Below are 21,490 nucleotides of genomic sequence, written 5' to 3' on the forward strand. Positions count from 1 at the left end.
CAGATCAGGGATGAAACCCGTGTCCCCTGCACCGGCAGGTGGACTCTTAGCCACTGGACCTCCCGGGAAGTCCCATTGTTGCTGAGTTTGCTATTTTACAGTCAGTGCTTCTGACGAATGTTTAGCATTTACTGGTTCATACTTTCTTTACTCGTGCAGTGCAGAAATTTCTTCAGGGATATTTCCCCTAACTTCATCTTTCATCAGTCTCTTTAGTGAGGGTTTCAGAATGGTAACCACTCTGTTATGGTTTTTACTGCTGGTGGGAATCTGCCTATAACGTGGGAGACCTGGGTTCGATCCCTGGGTTGGGAAGATAGTTCTGACTAGTTGGTTAGTTCTGCATTTGCCAAAATCTTTTTTTAAACTTCATTAGCCTGTGATGGTTTAGATAGGTCTACAACAGTTTGACAGTTGATTTCTCTTAGAACTTTGAAGTATTTTTAAACTTTTTGGCTTCCCTTGTTGCTATTGAGAGGCTTGCTGCCAGAACTGCTATCTTTTTCACACTAAAAATCTGCCTTTTCTGTCTCTGCTTTTAATATCTTCTATTTATCTTAGTTGTCTGCAATTTCACTATAACTCATTTATTTATTCTGCTTGGGTTTCATTGTGCTTTTTGAATCTACGGAAGCATATCTATCATATCTCTGAAAATTCTTAGGGATTATCTCTTCAAAATACCTCTATCCCATTCTCTAGTTTTTCCTCCTAAATTAGAAATATATCAGATGTTCTTACATATATTCCTTTTAATTTTATTTTTTATTTCTCTCTGATGGATTCTAGGTAATTTACTTGATTCTGTCTTCCAATCCACAGCTTCATCTGTCAAATTAATCTGATCTGCTGTTTAGCTTGTTCTACCATATTTTCACTTCTGTAACTTTTAATTTCTAGAAGTTTCATTGTGTTTTTAAAAACCTGCCTGCTTATTTTTGGGTTAATTAATTTTTTTTTGTTCTAGACAAATGTCGACTCAAAAGCCATTAAAAGAAACAATTCAGAGAGATATCATTTGTTCTCTAACCAGTTTCCCCAATGGTAACATTTATACAATATTATAACCAATGTATTGACAGTAATACAATCCACTGATATTCATATTTCCTATTTTATTTATATTCATTTGTGTGTCAGTACTGAAATCAGATTGATTATATTATATTCTTTGCAGCCAAAGATGGAGACGCTCTACAGTCAGGAAAAACAAGACCAGGAGCTGACTGTGGCTCAGATCATGAACTCCTTATTGCAAAATTCAGACAAAGTGAAGAAAGTAGGGAAAACCACTAGGCCATTCAAGTATAACCTAAATCAAACCCCTTATGATTATACAGTGAAAGTGACAAACAGATTCAAGGGATTCACTCTGACAGACAGAGTGCCCGAAGAACTGTGGACGGAGGTTCACAACATGGTACAGGAGGCTGTGATCAGAACCACCCCAGGAAAAAGAAATGCAACAGGCAAAACGGCTGTCTGAGGAGGCCTTACAAATAACTGAGAAAAGAAGAGAAGCGAAACGCTGAAGGAGAAAAGGAAAGATATGCCCATCTGAATGCTGAGTTCCAAAGAAGAACAAGGAGAGATAAGAAAGCCTTCTTAAGGGAGCAATGCAAAGAAACAAAAAAACAACAGAATGGGAAAGACTACAGACCTCTTCAAGAAAATTAGAGATACCAAGGGAACATTTCATGCAAAGAAGGGCACAATAAAAGACAGAAACTGTATGGACCTAACAGAAACAGAGAGATTTAAGAAGAATACATAGAAGAACTGTATAAAAAAGGTCTTAATGACCCAGATAACCATGATGGTGTGATCACTCAGCCAAAGCCAGACATCCTGGAATGTGAAGTCAAGTAGGCCTTCCAAAAGCATCACTATGAACAAAGCTAGTGGAGGAGATGAAATACCAGAGGAGCTATCTCAAATCTTAAAAGATGATGCTGTTAAAGTGCTGCACTCAATATGCCAGCTAGTTTGCTCATTATAATCTCATCTGGAGTTTTCAAAAAAGTAACAATACCTGGGCTTTTGTATTTTTCAGAAAATTCCAAGATAATTATAATGTACATCTGGATTTTAAAGAGTGATTATAGATTTTTATACTAAATGATAGTGTTAGTGATATATAATTCTATTATTTTCTGTGATATATAATTATAAGCATAATTAGATACATATATAGTGATATATAATTCCATCATTTAGTTCAACATATTAAAATGAATAATAATTACATAATCACTATCGGAGAAGGCAATGGCAACCCACTCCAGTCCTCTTGCCTGGAAAATCCCATGGACTGAGGGGCCTGGTGGGCTGCAGTCCATGGGGTTGCTAAGAGTCGGGCATGACAGAGAGACTTCACTGTCACTTTTCACTTGCATGCATTGGAGAAGGAAATGGCAACCCACTCCAGTGTTCTTGCCTGGAGAATCCCAAGGATGGGGGAGCCTGGTGGGCTGCCGTCTATGGTGTTGCACAGAGTTGCTGAAGCGACTTAGCAGCAATCACTATAGTAAAAGATATTTATCCATTTTCACAATCAATAGCCAAACAACAAAAAAAGATAATTACAGTTGCAAGCCATAATGGAAACATGATTAACCCAATAGCACTGACACGTGTACATTACCATATGTAAAACAGATGGCCAGTGCAAGTTTGATGCATGAAGCAGGGCACCCAAAACTGGTGCTCTGGGGCAACCCAGAGGGACAGGGTGGAGAGGGAGCTGCAAGCAGAGTTCAGGGTCGGGGGACACATGTATACCTGAGGCTGATTCATGATGAAGGAGGGCAAAAACACCACAATGTTGTCAAGTAATTGTCCTCCAATTAAAATAAATAAATTTTTAAAATATTTATATACGATTTGGGGGGTTAAGTAGAGTGATGTGGTGAGTGGAAGTGCATACATGTACGTTTTCATCTACCCAGCCAGTCTAAGTCTTTTGGTTAGTGCGTGCATGCTAAGTCGATTCAGTCGTGTCCGACTCTTTGTGACCCTATGGACTGTAGCCCGCCAGGCTCCTCTGTCCATGGAGATTCTCCAGGCAAGAATACTGGAGTGGGTTGCCATGTTCTCCTCCAGGGGATCTTCCCGACCCAGGGATCGAACCAGTGACTCCCATGGCTCCTGCATTGCAGGCGGATTCTTTTCCACTGAGCCACTGGGGAAGCCCTTGGTTAGTGCATGTAATCCATTTACATTTAAGTTAGTTATCAGTGTGTATGATTCTATTACAATTTTCTTAATTGTTTTGGGTTTATTTTTTATAGGTCTTTCCCTTCTCTTGTGTTTCCTGCCTTGAAAAACTGCTTTAGCACTTGTTGTAAAGCTGGTTCAATGGTGCTGAATTCTCTTAACTTCTGCTTGCCTGGAAAGCTTTTGACTTCTCTGTCAAATCTGAACTAGAGTCTTGCTGGGTAGAGTATCCTGGGTTGTAGCTTCTTCCCTTTCTTCACTTAAGTATATTGCATCACCAGTCACCTTTAATATCCCTCTTTCCTGGAAGCTTCCTTTCATATTCCCTTTCCCTCCAGTCTGGATTAGGATCTCTTCAGAGCAGAACATGCTAGGTATAACCTTCCAAAGCACTTTATCGTACAACTTTATTGTAATTGTCTGTTCTCTTCCACATATCCATAAGATAAAGTTCCTTAAAGGCAAGATTATATCTTTATTTTGAGCAGCTAGTACCCAGCACAGGACTGTTGAATTAATGAGTAATTATAAAAGAAAGCACTAACCAGAAAAGTAAAATGATAATTTATGAGAATTTATTGCTGTTGTTTAGTTGCTAAGTCATCTCTGAGCCCTTTGAAATCCTGCAGACTGTAGCCTGCCAGGCTCCTTCATCCCTGGGATTTCCCAGGCAAGAATACTGGAGTGAGTTGCCATTTCCTTCTCCAGGGGATATTTCTGATCAGGAATCGAACCCGTCTCCTGCACTAGGAGGCAGGTTCTTTACCACTGAGGCACCAGGGAAGCCCCAGCTTATGAGAATAAGTTTTAAATTGCTCTTGTTTAAAATGGTAGAAAGAGATCCACACAAAAGTACCTCAGTGATGTAAAAGGAATGATATTCATTGATAATTATCATGGATTAAGTCATCATGTCACTAATTGTAAATCCATCAAAACATTTTCATGGAAAAATGGTCCAGGTTGTCATTTCAGAATGCTAGGACTACAACCCCTGTCCAGCATTAGCCACAAGTTGCCTCATCGAAAGAGAAACCTCACCATTAGCTGTTATAGCCTCAGTGATTGTGTGAATAAGAAACAGTGAGATTAAAAACTGTTTCTTGGTCTCTGGAGCCCTGGGGGAAGGTACTCCCCCAACTTGTGAGATAGAAAAATAATGCTAGTTCCATAGCAATGATTTAGTAATTTCTATAACAAAAAAATAATTTTAGGATATTTGCTATTTGAGTTTAAAAAATAAAAATCTCAGAATCTAACTTCAATAGATGACTCATCATTTTGTTAAGAAAAATATTCAAAGAGAAAAGAAATCTATATACGACCCGTGAGTGTTCATGTGATAACATGATCTTTCCTCAAATAAGTAATGAATGTCCTAAGTCCTCTTGTGTTCAGCATGTGATTCCAATTCTATACACATTCCTCTAAGAATGACATTTAAGCTGATTTATTTCAAGTGAATTTCTAGGCAAATTGTTCCTTAAGAAAGAGATACGAATTCTTCTTACACTAAAACACAGCCTTCTTTTAGAATATCTAAACATTCAATACTTCTTTCTTATTAGCAAAATATTGCCATTGTTCTAAAATAAACCAACCAAGCAAATCACTTGAGCAAAATCATTATCCTTTCTAACAGCTCCTCATTTATAAAATGAGGATAATAATTCCTGCTACCCAGGACCTGTAAAGACTACAAATAATATATGTACATACAAAGGAATGATCACCATGCTTAGCACACAATCTGCTAATCACAAGAAGTCTCTGTTTTTTATTTTCTAAAAGATTTTTTAAAATCCAATTTAATCCTTCTGGTGAGGATGCAATTTAATTGTCTTCATTTTTGGGAAAATATAGGTAACATACAGAAATATGGATTATTCACACACATATTCACACACATGTGTTTGGTATGTCCCTGAAGTATCCATTTTCTGTGCACTTATCTGAGGTTATCCACTTTGCTTCACCATGTGCAGACTTGTCTCAGATTCAGCTAAGTTAAACATTCAGATGATTAATTTCAGAAATAAATAAAAAAGGGAATATCTGTTCCTTTGAAGCTAGAAATATGCTGTAAAGTTATTCTCATAGGATTATATTTAGCTGGAATCATAGCAAGCGCAAATAAAAGGAGATATCTCATTACATATGTTCTACTTCTCAGACATTTTTAAATTCTTTCCTCCTATAAACCATTCTTAGAATTACTTTACTCTCAAAATAGATACAGTATTTACTTCATTCAAAGGATCACAAAAATTTAACTATGAGTTCATACTTTTCAGTTTAAATATTGAATTACCAAAACATTCCAGTTTAATTTCCTTTGCTTACTTTCCACACATGTAAGTGGAAAACAGTAATTTTTGAATTGAAATTTTATTATCAAAATAGATGTTATGCAGAAAACAGTTAATATAGCTGGCCTAAGATTGCTATTCTTAGACAAGCTGGCTGACTCCTGGGAACTTAGATTTCAAAATAGTTCTAACTATTCCCTTGCTGATGAGTGGTTTGCTATGCCTAAATTGCTTGTGCAAAACAAACTATGGTTTATGTCGAATACCCGCTTTCCTTCTGGGAGTACGGAATTGTGGTATGTGGTATGCAACAGGTGCCTATGTGACCAGCTCCAATTATACCTTGGACACTGAGTCTCCAATAAGCTTCTCTTGTCAAAAACATTTCACGTGCGTGTATGCTTAGGCATGCCCGACTCTAAAAGACTTCATAGACTGTATGCAGTCCACTAGGCTCTTCTATCCATGGAATTTTCCAGGCAAGAACACTGGATGGGTTACCATTTCCTCCTCAGGGGATCTTCCTGACCCACGGATACAACCCACATCTCCTGCATTGCAGGCAGATTCTTTACTGCTGAGCCAAGGGGGAAGTCCCCCAAAACATTTCACATGTTTTGTAACAGTTTACTGATGGAGGAATAAAGCCTGTGTGACTCCACTGGGAGAGGACTCTTGAAAGCTTGCTCCTGGTTTCCTCCAGATGTTGCCGCAAGTGCCTTTTTTCTTTCGCTGATCTTACTTTGCATACGTTCACCATAAAGCTATGAGTAAACTGTATACTAATTCCTACTAGTTCTCCTAAAATGTCAAAAACCCTTAGGGTTACTTGGGGACTCTCAACACAGATGGCATAAAATGATCAAAATACCTTCTACTTTTTCCCACTTTTATATTGCCTTTTGTTATTTTTTCCTAGGTACACCATTTAGGAACACAGAGAAATTGAACAGTTAAGAGAGATAAATAATTATAAAAACGTTGCCATCCAATGACCTAATTATTAACTCCCCGAAATCTGGCTTTCTCTTAGATTACAGCCCACTTTTAAAAATATAAATTTTAGATTATTTGAAACAAATTATAACTACTTAGAACATTTGAAAATCCTTACTAGGTTACTGTTAGTTTTTGTAATGTCCACCTTCTTAGAAATTGCTTTACCTTTAGAGAACAGGTTAAGTCCAATCATTTTAATTGCAAAATGGAATATATTAATCAGTTCAAAGATGTATTTTTTTTTTTAGTTTTGAAAATCATAAACATGTTAACCATGCATACATTCTGAACTAAATCTTAAAATCGAAATTGACTTTAGTGAAAATTCTGAACTGTTTAAATTGTTCTCAAATATTTCCCAGTAGTATTGCCAGTGGTACAGAACTTACATTTTTTTGCAGTGTGGGCATTTTGCCAGAGTGTTGAACCTCAATTCCATCCACTGTAAAATAAATGAGAAGAGAGGTTGAAAAGAAAAACAACTGAAAACTATCCAATCTGATAAGCTGTTTCTTTTAGTTCAAATGTTCTCAGGGATCACGACAGAAGCCATCAACCTTTTCATGTTTATATGAGCTTTCCCCCTCCAGCTCATGTCCCCCTCCCTTAAAATAAAGGTTACACTTCCCCTCCGAAACAGTTCCCAAGGTTTCCCAGTTTTCTGACGCAATCTCGGTTTGCTTTACAATGAAAACTGAATGTCATGTCATAATTGGGTCATTTTATTCAGCTCTATGTCTCAGTCCACTGCCAGAAAATAAAAACATATGTCATGTATCTCCAAAGTTGTTTCTTCTCCGAATATTAATGCCTAGCTTTTTAAAATACATGGATATTGACTCAATACTAAAATACAATTATTCTATTTATGAAGAAAATCCACAAGGTAAATAAATAAAACAAATTAGATACAAGTAGAACCAGTGGCCACCTGATGTGAAGAACGGACTTATTTGAAAAGACCCTGATGCTGGGAAAGAGTGAAGGCAGGAGAAAAAGGGGACGACAGAGGATGAGATGGTTGGATGGCATCACCGACTCGATGGACATGGGTTTGAGTAAACCCCAGGAGTTGGTGAGGGACAGGGAGGCCTGGCGTGCTGCAGTCCATGGGGTCACAAAGAGTCAGACACGACTGAGCTGAACTGAGAACTAATTCGAGGAAACTGCTTTCAGCTTATAGTTGCTTATTCTATGTAAAAAAAATACACTCCCATAAACAACTTTCTTTCAGTTTTCTTCCCTGTGTTGTTGTTGTTCAGTCAGTCGTTGTGATCCCATGGACTGCAGCATGCCAGGCTTCCCTGTCCTTCATTATCTCCTTGAGTTTGCTCAAACTCACGTCCATTGAGTCGATGATGCCCTCCAACTATCTCATCCTGTGTTGCCCTCTTTTCCTCCTGCCTTTAATTTTTCCCAGCATCTGGGTCTTTTCCAATGAGTCAGTTCTTCATATCAGGTGGCCAAAGTATTAGCGCTTCAGCTTCAGCATCAGTCCTTCCAATGAACACTCAGGACTGATTTCCTTTAGGATTGACTGGTTGGATCTCCTTGCAGTCCAAGGGACTCTTGAGAGTCTACTCCAGCACCACAGTTCAAAAGCATCAATTCTTTGGTGCTCAGCCTTCTTTATGCTCCAACTCTCATCTCCGTACATGACTACTGGAAAAACCATAGCTTCGACTTTATTCCCTATATCTTCCCTGTAATATAGGCAGTAATGTGGGCTACCTTCCCCACAGTACTGTTATTCAGATGCTTGAAACAGCTTACTGGTATTAAAAGTAGGTTAAAGTGTTTGAAAAGATGTGCAATATAAGTTTAAAATAAGTATTAATAGCACTGACATATATACACTACCATGTGCAAAATAGCTAGCTAGTGGGAAGATGCTATATAGCATGGGGGGATGGTAGGATGGCAGTCAAGAGGGGAAGGATATATGTATGTATAAGTATATATACATATATATATATGGCCAAATTGCCAGGGGCTCAGAGGTTAAAGCGTCTTCCTGGAATGTGGGAGACCCAGGTTCCATCCCTGGGTCGGGAAGATCCCCTGGAGAAGGAAATGGCAACCCACTCCAGTACTCTTGCCTGGAGAATCCCGTGGAGGGAGGAGCCTGGTGGGCTACAGTCCATGGGTCGCAAAGAGTTGGACATGACTGAGTGACTTCACTTTACTTCACATATATATATATACATATATATATGTATATTCAAAAGTAGAGACATTACTTTGCCAACAAAGGTCTGTCTAATCAAGGCTATGGTTTTTCCAGTGGTCATGTATGGATGTGAGAGTTGGACTGTGAAGAAAGCTGAGCACCGAAGAATTGATGCTTTTGAACTATGGGTTGGAGAAGACTCTTGAGAGTCCCTTGGACTGCAAGGAGATCCAACCAGTCCATTCTAAAGGAGATCAGTCCTGGGTGTTCTTTGGAAGGACTGATGCTAAAGCTGAAACTCCAATACTTTGGCCACCTCATGCGAAGAGTTGACTTATTGGAAAAGTCCTCTGATGCTGGGAGGGATTCGGGGCAGGAGGAGAAGGAGATGACAGAGGATGAGATGGCTGGATGGCATCACTGACTCGATGGACGTGAGTTTAAGTGAACTCCAGGAGTTGGTGATGGACAGGGAGGCCTGGTGTGCTGCAATTAATGGGGTTGCAGAGTCGTACATGACTGAGCGACTGAACTGAACTGAACTGAACTGATATACATATAGTTCTGAGTGATTTTCATTGTTGTATGGTACAAACCAACGCAGCATTGTAAAGAAATTATCCTCCAATTAAAAAATAATAAAAAAAGTAACTCTTCACCACAAAAAAATGTATTTCCTCAGCCACTTTGCTTCTTTTAACAAAGAAAAACTTAAATTTGTTATTTATAAATAACATTTGCAATGACATTACAAGTTCAACAAGGGTTTCCCTTGTGGCTCATCTGGTAAAGAATCTGTCTGCAATGCTTTTGCCTCCCATCATTTGCTTTTCTATATATCTTCTTGTAAAGTGTACACTTCCTTTATAGAATTCCTTCAAGTACATTAACAGTTTTATCACCAACATAACCTTTCTTTCATTAATATTAATTTTTGTTAATTACTCTGGGTCACTCCTTTTTTCTTCATAACTCTCAAGTTTTAGGTATAGTGGGGCTTCAATAAGTCATGCATATTCAAATGTTTTCCACACAATAGAAGATAATGTTCAGAAAATATCTGATACATGATTTTTTTCTTTTTAATTTTTTAATGATTAACTTTTAAAAAGACAAATCTGAGTTTGGACTTCTTTTTATTCATTTTAATTTCAAACTTTCTGAAAGTTATGTAACCTTGAAATAGTCTCTCTCAATCACAATAGGAATACACAGACCCAAGGTAAACAAACTAGAAATGAAACTTTACATGAATGTTCACTCTTTTCACAATGATTATTTTTCAATATTTGAGAAAGCTAAACCAAGGCTACAGTTCTTTCAAGCACCGTTAACTGTTTCTTTCGCTACTTATTTTGTAATGAATTTATTTCAAAGCTTATTATTAATAGTAAAAATGCTAAAATTAATGCACTAAACAGAGACTTACATAGATATCTACAGAAATTGGCATAGAACATTAAGAAGTGAAGAATACAGAAATCTTACTAATTACTTTTCTGTATTTGTAATTAGTTATAAGATAGTTGTTGAACTTGTAGTGAGAGTGCAAGTCACTCAGTCATGTCCGACTCTTTGCAATTCCATGGACTATATAGTTCAAGAAATTCTCTAGGCCTGAATACTGGAGTGGGTAGCCTTTCCCTTCTCCAGGTGATTTTCCCAACCCAGGGATCGAACCCAGGTCTCCCGCATTGCAAGTGGATTATTTACCAGATGAGCCACAAGGGGAACCCTTGTTGAACTTGTAATGTCATTGCAAATTTTATTTATAAATAACAAATTTAAGTTTTTCTTTGTTAAAAGAAGCAAAGTGGCTGAGGAAGCAATTATGAAACCCCTTAAAGCTGAAAGCTGAAGCCGAAACTCCAATACTTTGGCCACCTGATCCAAAGAACTGACTCATTTGAAAAGACCCTGATGCTGGGAAAGATTAAAGATGGGAGGAGAAAGGGACAACAGAGGATAAGATGGTTGGATGGCATCATCAACTCGATGGACATGAGTTTGAGTAAACTCTAGGAATTGGTGATGGAAGGGAGGCCTGGTGTGCTGCAGTCCATGGGGTCACAGTCACACATGACTGAGGGACTGAACTGAACTCAAAATCCAAGTTTGAAGGCTAATACATTGGCAAAGAAATTCTAGAATTTTTAGATGACCAACCTACAGGAGATTATTTAGTCAGGTTTTATCATTTCAGCACAGATTATGCATGATGCTTTTGAACTGTGGTGTTGCAGAAGACTCTTGAGAGTCCCATGGACTGCAAGGAGATCCAATCAGTCCATTCTAAAGGAGATCAGTCCTGGGTGTTCTTTGGAAGGAATGATGCTAAAGCTGAAACTCCAGTACTTTGGCCACCTCAGGCAAAGAGGTGACTCATTGGAAAAGACTCTGATGCTGGGAGGGACTGGGGGCAGGAGGAAAAGGGGACAACAGAGGATGAGATGGCTGGATGGCATCACCGACTTGATGGACATGGGTTTGGGTGAACTCCGGGAGTTGGTGATGGACTAGGAGGCCTGGCATGCTGCAATTCATGGGGTCACAAAGAGTCGGACACGACTGAGCAACTGAACTGAACAGAACTGAACTGATGCATGATAAATTTGATTACAACTGACAACTAAGACTCAGTTGTATAATTAGTAACATACAGGGAGCAACTTAGCATATCTGGTTTTGTTGTTATCTATAAGAATTCTTTTAAATGTAGCAAACTAAGACTAGAAAAACATGTATTATTAGAAATAACTTTGTCATAATCTATTTGAATGAATGCAAATACCTGTCCTTTTGAAAGGATTTACCACTGTTCTCTTATCTAAAATGCAGCCTCTGCACTCTTAAAATTTTATTGCCAAACCTTGAAGTGTCAATAGAAAAAAATATCTAATTTTTCCTGTTTTTAATTGGATAAATTTGATAGGTAACATTGTGTAAATTTAAGGTGTATAGTCTACTACGTTGATACATTTATATCTTGTAACATGGTTGTCACTGTAGTGACATTTATCACATTACATAATTATAATACAATATTACTGTCTATATTCATTATAAACTCCAGGAGATAGTGAAGGACAGGGAAGCCTAGCATGCTGCACTCCATGGGGTTGCAGAGTTGGATACAACTGAGCCCCGAACTACAACAACAATATTCATTATGCTGTGCTTTATTTAGATCTCCATGACTTATTTACTAATTGTTACAAGTTTGTACCATGAGTCTTATCCCCCACCTCCCATGTTCTGATATCTTCTGGTACTTAAAATTTTCCTATTTTTACAGGTTCAATTTTTTTCCACTCTATAATTAAGGGATATCATGCAGCACTTCTCTTTCTCTGTCTGACTTACCTTTTTTAGCAAATGTGCTCAAGGTCCTCTGTGTTGTCATAAATGGCAGAATACCCTGATTCCTTGTAGGAGCAGTGTTAGTTGCTCAGTAGTATCCGACTCTGTGATCCCATGGACTACAGCCCGCCAGGATCCTCTGTCCATGGGATTCTCCAGGCAAGGATACTGGAGTGGGTTGCTATTCCCTTCTCCAAATCATTTCCTGTGGCTGAACAATATTCCATTGTGTATTTTTGTTTGTGCTCAGTCACTCAGTCATGTCCAACTCTCTGCGGCCCCAGGGACTGTAGCCCACCAGGCTCCTCTGTCCATGGAATTTTCCAGGCAAGAATACTGGGGAGGGTTTGCCATATCTTACTCCAGGGGATCTTCCAGACCCAGGGATGGAACTCCCATCTCTTGCATCTCCTGCACTGGCAGGCAGGTTCTTTACCACTAACGCCACCTGGGAAGCCCCACATCCTTTTTATCCATTCATCCATTGTGGGCATTTGCATTGTTTCCACATTTTGGCTATTATGAAAATTATTTTCTATCAGAAAGGTTAAAAGCAACTTCTCTAAAACCCAATTGTTTTTAGTAGAGGTCTTCCAATATTTGGCTTATTTCTAACCATTCTATAATATATAATAGATAACAGTTTCACCAAGGTATATTTTTAAATTGATCATAGGAGGCACACAAGAAAGTAATACTGCTAAAAACTAGTCAGCTGATAGTACCCTACTAGATTTTATTTTCTAATGGGTACAACAGACAACTGGGGTCATTTGATCTCTGGGTTGGAAAGACCCCCTGGAGCAGGAAAAGGCAACCCACTCCAGTATTCTGGCCTGGATAACTCCATGGACAGAGGCGCCTGGGAGGCTTCAGTCCATGGGGTCACAAAGAGTCAGGCCAACTGAGCGACTGAGCGCACACACATGTCATTACTTTAAAGTGTGTTCACTGCTGTCACTCTGCTGAGCAACTGAACTATAGAACCCTATGAACAAGTGAAGAAAATCGAAACCTGTCTGAAGGTACTATACTGGCCCACTTCAGGGCAAAGTTTGAACTATCATCTATGATTCAGGTATGTATGATAGGTTGTGTTAGATTTTCTGGGAAATGCCAACCTTACCCAGCACGTGGACCTGCCTTCCATCAGTAACGGAAAACACCTAGCCCACACAGACGCAATTAAACTCTCTGCTGTTTAATTGTCTTAAGAAACCTCTTTATGTTCATGTAGAACCAGTCTGTAACACTTTTATTCTTCTGGAAAAATACTTTCTAAACAAAGTCCCCCAAAACATTAGTCTGGTTAGACAATCCCCTCAAAACTGTTTTGACATCTTAAAATATTTATACATACTACACAAAGCTTCCTCTTGGATCTGAATATTATTTAATCATTTATAAGAAATTAAGTTTAATTAATTTAATTGTAATAATTATTATTTAATAGTTTAACATTAATATTTAATTATTATTATTTTAACACATTATATACTAAAAGTGCTAAAGAATATACCTATAAAAATTCTGCTTAATTTTTTTATCCTAGCAATTCCTTATAATCTTGGAACTCTTTACTCACATAATACTTATTATTATCCTGTAAAATGAGCATTCTAATGAATATGCTTTGGAAAATACAAATTTAGCTTTTCTCAACATTATCCACGGTTCCAGACAGGCTGTTAAATGAACACTGAATAGTGTGAATTTCTAATAAATATAATTTTAGCATTATGGCAGTGATATTATATTACATTGTTTTATTTGTTATAAATGAAAAATATCATTGAGGACACAGTCCATTATAATTTTAACCCATGGGAATGATTTTGTCTTAGGTCTCAGTATTCCAGTAAAAGCTGTGAGGTTTTCAGAAAACATCCTAAATATCTTGTAATAGATCATGTTTTCTTCTTTTTATTAACCATAGAAGGCTCACTGCTAAAATTCAGTCAAATTTTAACAACTGCACAGGACTGAATATTATGCGTACTTATATTCTTATATATGACTTCATCATATTTCTGCCCTATTTTTCATCTTCTTGATTTTGCGTGTTTTAATTTTCAAAGCTACTGGACTTTGTAACTTGTCTCAGTTGCTTATGGGCCTTGTAAACCAAGGCTGAAACAAGGTATGGAATAAGTAGATGAATTATCCTATTAGTTAAAAGTCTGAAGGACAAAGACCAATACGGAGAATCTAAGATTACTTGGATTGGCATAATAATAACGATGAGGTGATGTTCTCAAGTGAGAATGGAGGGTTTATTCTTTGTAACCCTCAGCATCCATCATTAGTCTGAGACTCTCAAAGGTAATAGCCACCCTAGAGGTATCAACAAAAACTTTGAAATCATCTTTAAATACCATGGGTGTTAATACAAAACACCCTTTCCTGCCAAAGACATAAAATTTTAAAATCATAATTACTATGCTAATAAGATTCACGTGCTTGCATTGAATGTTAAGTAAGTTACAAGTTCATTTCTGGCTTACATAAAACTTAGTGATTTTCTCCCAAGGGGAAAATATTTAAACCCCAAATTTTTTACGCATAAATGTATAAAGTCATGTCACATACATCTATTTAACCTCTTGACTTACATCATTCTCTAGAATTCATTTCTAGATGATTCTAAAAATTAAATATAAAGCTTTATAACAGCTGTTTTTAATTTTATTTTTTTCCTCATTCCCTTATCTATCCTAATATCAGTTTGGCCAATTCTCTCTCAAATTCTTTATGCTATTCATAACCACTGTCATCATTTTTCTGAATAATAAAGCCTAAATATCTTATGTCTCTTCAGACTTGCCCATATGCAATAAATTATATACATAACATCCACAAATACATTTTAATTATAAATCTCTGTTTTAGCTTTCCATTACTCTTAGGATAATGTCACTTCAGCTAGCCTAGATGCTTCTATATATACACTAAGAACATTCTGTATTTCCCTGCTGCAGCCTAAATGCTGCTGGTGCTGCTGCTGATGCTAAGCTGCTTCAGTCGTGTCTGACTCTATGCGATCCCATAGATGGAAGCCCACCAGGCTCCACCGTCCCTGGGATTCTCCAGACAAGAACACTGGAGTGGGTTGCCATGTCCTTCTCCAATGCATGAAAGTGAAAAGTGAAAGTGAAGTCGCTCAGTTGTGTCTGACTCCTAGCGACCCCATGGACTGCAGCCCACCAGGCTCCTCCATCCATGGGATTTTCCAGCACATAATTCTTGCTTTAACTGTCTTTCTCCTGCTATTATTGGAAAAATCCCATGAGGGCAGGGACTGCACTTTCCTGTTTCCCAAGCATGTAACCCAGTGTCTGGTACACACTCAATATTTATTTTTGAACAACTGAAGTCAGCTCACTTATAATGTGGTTTGCAAAGATGGGCTCGATAAAGGACAGAAATGGTAGGGACCTAACAAAAGCAGAAGATATAAAGAAGAGGTGGCAAGAATACACAGAAGAACTGTACAAAAAAGATCTTCACAACCCAGATAATCACGATGGTGTGATCACTGACCTAGAGCCAGACATCCTGGAATGTGAAGTCAAGTGGGCTTTAGAAAGCATCACTACGAACAAAGCTAGTGGAGGTGATGGAATTCCAGTTGAACTATTCCAAATCCTGAAAGATGATGCTGTGAAAGTGCTGCACTCAATATGCCAGCAAATTTGGAAAATTCAGCAGTGGCCACAGGACCGGAAAAGGTCAGTTTTCATTCCAATCCCAAAGAAAGGCAATGCCAAAGAATGCTCAAACTACCGCACAATTGCACTCATCTCACATGCTAGTAAAGGAATGCTCAAAATTCTCCAAGCCAGGCTTCAGCAATATGTGAACTGTGAACTTCCAGATGTTCAAGCTGGTTATAGAAAAGGCAGAGGAACCAGAGATCAAATCGCCAACATCCACTGGATTATGGAAAAAGCAAGAGAGTTTCAGAAAAACATCTATTTCTGCTTTATTGACTATGCTAAAGCCTTTGACTGTGTAGATCATAATAAACTGTGGACAATTCTGAAAGAGATGGGAATACCAGACCACCTGACCTGCCTCTTGAGAAACCTGTATGCAGGTCAGGAAGCAACAGTTAGAACTGGACATGGAACAACAGACTGGTTCCAAATAGGAAAAGGAGTACGTCAAGGCTGTATATTGTCACCCTGCTTATTTAACTTACATGCAGAGTACATCATGGGAATCGCCGGACTGGAAGAAACACAAGCTGGAATCAAGATTGCCGGGAGAAATATCAATAACCTCAGATATGCAGATGACACCACCCTTATGGCAGAAAGTGAAGAGGAACTCAAAAGCCTCTTGATGAAAGTGAAAGTGGAGAGTGCAAAAGTTGGCTTAAAGCTCAACATTCAGAAAACGAAGATCACGGCATCCAGTCCCATCACTTCATGGGAAATAGATAGGGAAACAGTGGAAACAGTGTCAGACATTATTTTTTTGGGCTCCAAAATCACTGAAGATGGTAAGTGCAGCCATGAAATTAAAAGACACTTGCTCCTTGGAAGAAAAGCTATGAGAAACTTCAATAGCATATTAAAAAGCAGAGACATTACTTTACCAATAAAGGTCCGTATTGTCAAAGCTATGGTTATTCCAGTAGTCATGTACGGAGGTGAGAGTTGGATCCTAAAGAAGGCTGAGTCAGAACTTTTGAACTGTGGTGTTGGAGAAGACTCTTGAGAGTCCCTTGGACTGCAAGGAGATCCAACCAGTCAATCCTAAAGGAAATCAGTGCTGAATACTCATTGGAGGGACTGATGCTGAAGCTGAAACTCCAATACTTTGGCCACCCGATGTGAAGAACTGACTCATTTGAAAAGACCCTGATTCTGGGAAAGATTGAAGGCAGGAGGAGAAGGGGATGACAGAGGATGAGATGGTTGGATGGCATCACTGACTCAATGGACATGAGTTTGAGCAAGCTCTGGGTGTTGGTGATGGACAGGGAAGCCTGGCGTGCTGCAGTCCATGGGGTTGCAAATAGTTGGACTCAGAGACTGAACTGAAATGAACTGAGTTTATTCCCTTAACTCCAAGTTTCATATTTAAAAATCAGAAAAATTTTGATAAATTGTAATAAGAATATTTCTTGAATCTAGAATCAAGCAAGGCCATTGCATGAGGCTGTACGTTTTGTGCTCTACTAAGGAGGTGAGGGTAGGAGGTAGGTTCAATTGCTCACTAAGCCAAGATACCCAAGTTGCTCTGCCTAGAGGACAAGGTGCTTGTTTATTATTGGCCTATCCAGAGAGGCCCTTTTTGCAAATGAATGAGTCAGAGGATGCACCTTATATGTAATTTACAAATAATGCAGTATATTATTAACTGCAGTTCTGATTAACTATCTTTCTTTAAAAAAAGGCTTTATTTTAATCCTTTGGTCAATTTGCACTTGGACCAAACTTTAAGACTACAAGCAGTGGTCAAATCTGTGTGATCATGACCTACATTGAACAGACTGATGTCTCTGACAGATGTCTTGTTACATACCAGGAATGTGTTTCCACAGTGCCCACACACGACCCTTGTACCTTCTGGTTGCACGGGCAATGCAGGTTGAGCGGGCTGCTCTTCAGAAACAAGCATTACTGGGCCAAGGTTAATTATGCGTCTACTGTGGAAAGAGAAAGGGAAAACCTCGTTATCCCACAAATGGAGAGAGGGCAAAACCTATAATATACGGCCCAAACATGTGATACAGCATTGAAAATAAGATACTCTTGCTTTATAAATTAAGTGAATTAAGTTTCAGCTTTTAGGGCCAAAGTCATAGAAAATAGCAATAGTCAATATTTTAAAAGTAACAAAATAAGATGGAATTGGACCTAATCAAATCACCTTAGTGAGTGAGTATAGTGAAGTCACTCAGTTGCGTCCGAGTCTTTGCGACCCCATGGACTGTACCCTACCAGGCTCCTCCCTCCATGGGATTCTCCAGGCAAGAGTACTGGAGTGGGTTGCCATTTTCTTCTCCAGGGGATCTTCCCGACCCAGGGATCGAACCTGGGTCTCCCGCATTGCAGGCAGACACTTTAACCTCTGAGCCACCAGGGAAGCCCTTAGGAACCATTTAACGGCTCCATATAATTTCAAATCTTATCATTCCTCATCTTACCTTATCTTATCCTATCTAGGAAGACAACTTGAGTTTGATAAAAGACTAAAGAAGTTAAAATATTCTAAATTAACATTTATATGTGAGCCATGAAGATACCAAAGTGCTGAGTCAAACCAAATTTTTCTGGGTAGGCCAGTACTCCTTAATATGTATTTAATAAGAGTTGGACAGAAAAGAAAATGGTAGGCTCCTTTCCTTTCTGTTTCCCCCGCTACCATTAGATAGGGTTTCAACTGACTAACATTAAAAATGACAGAAATCACAGGGGAAAAGTACAGTTAAGGTTTTGATATACTCCTGTTTGGGCACTCCATATGGCATTTGGCAGGGACAAATAACTGTAGAATTTATTTAAGTAGATTATACTTAACAAGGACTTCCCTGGTGGCTCAGATGGTAAAGCGTCTGCCTACAATGCAGGAGACCTGGGTTCAATCCCTGGGTCAGGAAGATCTCCTGGAGAAGGAAATGGCAACCCACTCCAGTATCCTTGCCTGGAAAATCCCATGGATGGAGGATTGTGGTGGGCTACAGTCCATGGGGTAGCAAAGAGTCGGACACGACTGAGCAACTTCACTCACTCACTCACTCATACTTAGCAAAGACTAGTGTATTAACATGTGGTAAAGTGCACAATGATTACTAAAACACTCCCAAATCAAGATGAAATATGTCAAAGGTTCAAAGATAAACTAATCAGTTATTTTTAGTTAAATATAATGAGTCACTGATTTATTACAGTGCATTAAATAGTTATATAACATCAAGATAACTTGAATTGTTCATTCAAGAATATTTATGAATACTTGTAACCATTAATGGTTTATGAATACTTGTAACCATTAATTTCAAACTAAGCAGTATCACTCCTTTAACAAAGAAAAAATACTGAAGGTCTTATAATTACTTTGAGGATAAAGACTGTTTAGAACAAACCCTGCCGCATAATGAATCTTTAATAAGGACTTGTCAAATGAACAAATGAATGAATAGATGAATCTTTATGTCTTACCAATTGGGTCTTGGACATCCTATTCGCCGTGATGTGTCCTTACAAATGAGGAGACAATTACAAGGGCATCTAACGTATTTCTTCCCTGCTGGGGGATTTTTGATTGGCTAGATAAGAGAAGAAAATACAAACAAAGTGAATTAACTGAAGTACAGATTGCCAAAGCTTGCTTGTGTATAAAGAGGAAATGAATCCTAAAGATCTAAAGCTGCACATAGTGCTACCAAAGTACAAATTAAGGGAAATTACATCATAAATGATTTATTTTATTGAAATATAGTTGATTCGCAACATTGTGTTAACTTCCACTGTACAGCAAAGTGACTTGGTCATACACATACATATTCTTTTTCATATTCTATTCCACCATGGTTTGTTGATGGAGTGTTTCACATTCTCTTCCATCATGGTTTGTTGATGGAGTGTTTCACATTCTCTTCCATCATGGTTTGTTGATGGAATGTTTCACATTCTCTTCCATCATGGTTTGCTGACAGAATAGTGAATATAGTCCCTGGTGCTATACAGTAGTACCTTGTGTACCCATCATATATACCAGCGGTCCACATCCTTTTTGGTACCAGGGGCTCGTTTTGTGGAAGACAATTTTTCCATAGCCTGGGGGGGAGGGTGCGGTGCCGGATGTTTCAGGTGTATTACATTCATTGTCCTGCTGCTGATCTGACAAGAGGTGGAATTCAGGCAATGATGTGAGCGATGGGGAGCAGCTGCAAATATAGAGGGAGCTTTGCTCACTCTGCCGCACTCACCTCCTGAAGCGTGGCCCAGTTCCTGACAGGCCACAGACCAGCACCAGTCCGTGGCCCAGGGGCTGGGGACGCTGGGGACCCCTGCTGGGTCTAAGAGTTCGCATCTGCTAGTCCCAACCTCCCGGTCCTTCCCTTCCAACCCCCTGCCCTTTGACAAGCACAAGTCTGTCCTCCATGTCTGTGAGTCTGTTTCTGTATCATGTCTTAGACTTGCCACTTGTAAATGGCATCAGATGGTGTTTGCCTTTGTCTTTCTGACTTACTTCTCTTAGTATGGTAATCTCTAGGTCTAGACATATGTATATCTCACCTCTTTTGTATCCATCCATCCGTCAGTGGACATTTAGGCTGTTTCCATGTCTTGGCTATGGTAAACAGTGCTGCTATTCTACCTTTCCAGTTTAGATATATGACTAGATATACGCCCAAGAGTAGAACTGCTTGATCACGTGGCAACTCTGATTTTAGTTTTTTTGAGGAACCTGCCACACTCTTTTCCGTAGTGGCTGCACCAGTTTCCATTCCCACTAACAGCGCGTGCTGCTGCTGCTAAGTTGCTTCAGTCGTGTCCGACTCTGTGCGACCCCATAGACGGCAGCCCACCAGGCTCCAACATCCCTGGGATTCTCCAGGCAAGAACACTGGAGTGGGTTGCCATTTCCTTCTCCAATGCATGAAAGTGAAAAGTGAAAATGAAGTTGCTCAGTCGTGTTCGACTCTTCGCGACCCCATGGACTGCAGCCTACCAGGCTCCTCTGTCCATGGGATTTTCCAGGCAAGAGTACTGGAGTGTGTGGCCATTGCCTTCTCCAAACAGTGCATGAGGGTCCCTTTTTCTCCACACCCTCTCCAGCAATTATTACTTGTAGTCTTTTTAATAATGGCCATTCTGACAGGTGTGAACTCATTGTAGTTTTGATGTGTATTTCTCTAATAATTAGCGATGAATCATAAGTGATTTTAAACAGCTCAAGTATTTGGAAACACTCTATAAAATCTGGGGGACCGCAGAGATTGAATTATGAAGGGCATGTTTCAAAATTAGTTTGTATTGGCCTGGAATTGTTTTCCATTTGAAGTTCACAAGACAGGATCATCTATCTGCCTGGCCAAGGGTTTCTGCACATGTCTGAGGAAAGCAAGCTCAAGAAGAATAGTAGGGAAAGAGGAGCTTATCACAAATTTGAGGCTTATTATAGCTCTTAATGCAAGTATTTCTTCACAGTAAATTTAAAAGCTAGACTAAGTAACACTAAAGAAAACACTCCTTTCATTACAAGGATGTAAGCCTGTTAAAGTAAATAAGCTATAGTGCAGAGAGAGGAACAGAACACCACTCCTGTGGCATACTTGCCAAAGATGTATAAGCTGAATCTAATCATGAGAGAGCATTAGACAAACCCGAACAAGGAACATTCTACAGAATATCTTACCTGTATGTATAAACTCGAACCCAAAACAATAAAGTAAATGGCATTGGGATCATACTTATCA

The 21,490-nt window shown here is 38.8% G+C and overlaps 1 protein-coding gene across 1 annotated transcript in view; it reads right to left on the reverse strand.

Annotated features, from left to right (window-relative positions):
- Positions 1-21,490, reverse strand: part of PIP4P2 (phosphatidylinositol-4,5-bisphosphate 4-phosphatase 2) — a 71,951-nt gene that overhangs the window by 10,957 nt on the left and 39,504 nt on the right. The window contains exons 3-5 of the mRNA XM_014480653.2: positions 19,227-19,333; positions 17,587-17,710; positions 6,914-6,966 (exon numbers count right to left, since the gene is read on the reverse strand). Coding sequence (XP_014336139.2) covers positions 6,914-6,966; positions 17,587-17,710; positions 19,227-19,333 — 284 coding nt within the window. The remainder of the gene's footprint in view (positions 1-6,913; positions 6,967-17,586; positions 17,711-19,226; positions 19,334-21,490) is intronic.

This window comes from Bos mutus, chromosome 14 (assembly GCF_027580195.1).
Source record: "Bos mutus isolate GX-2022 chromosome 14, NWIPB_WYAK_1.1, whole genome shotgun sequence".
In the NCBI taxonomy this organism is placed as follows: domain Eukaryota; kingdom Metazoa; phylum Chordata; class Mammalia; order Artiodactyla; family Bovidae; genus Bos; species Bos mutus.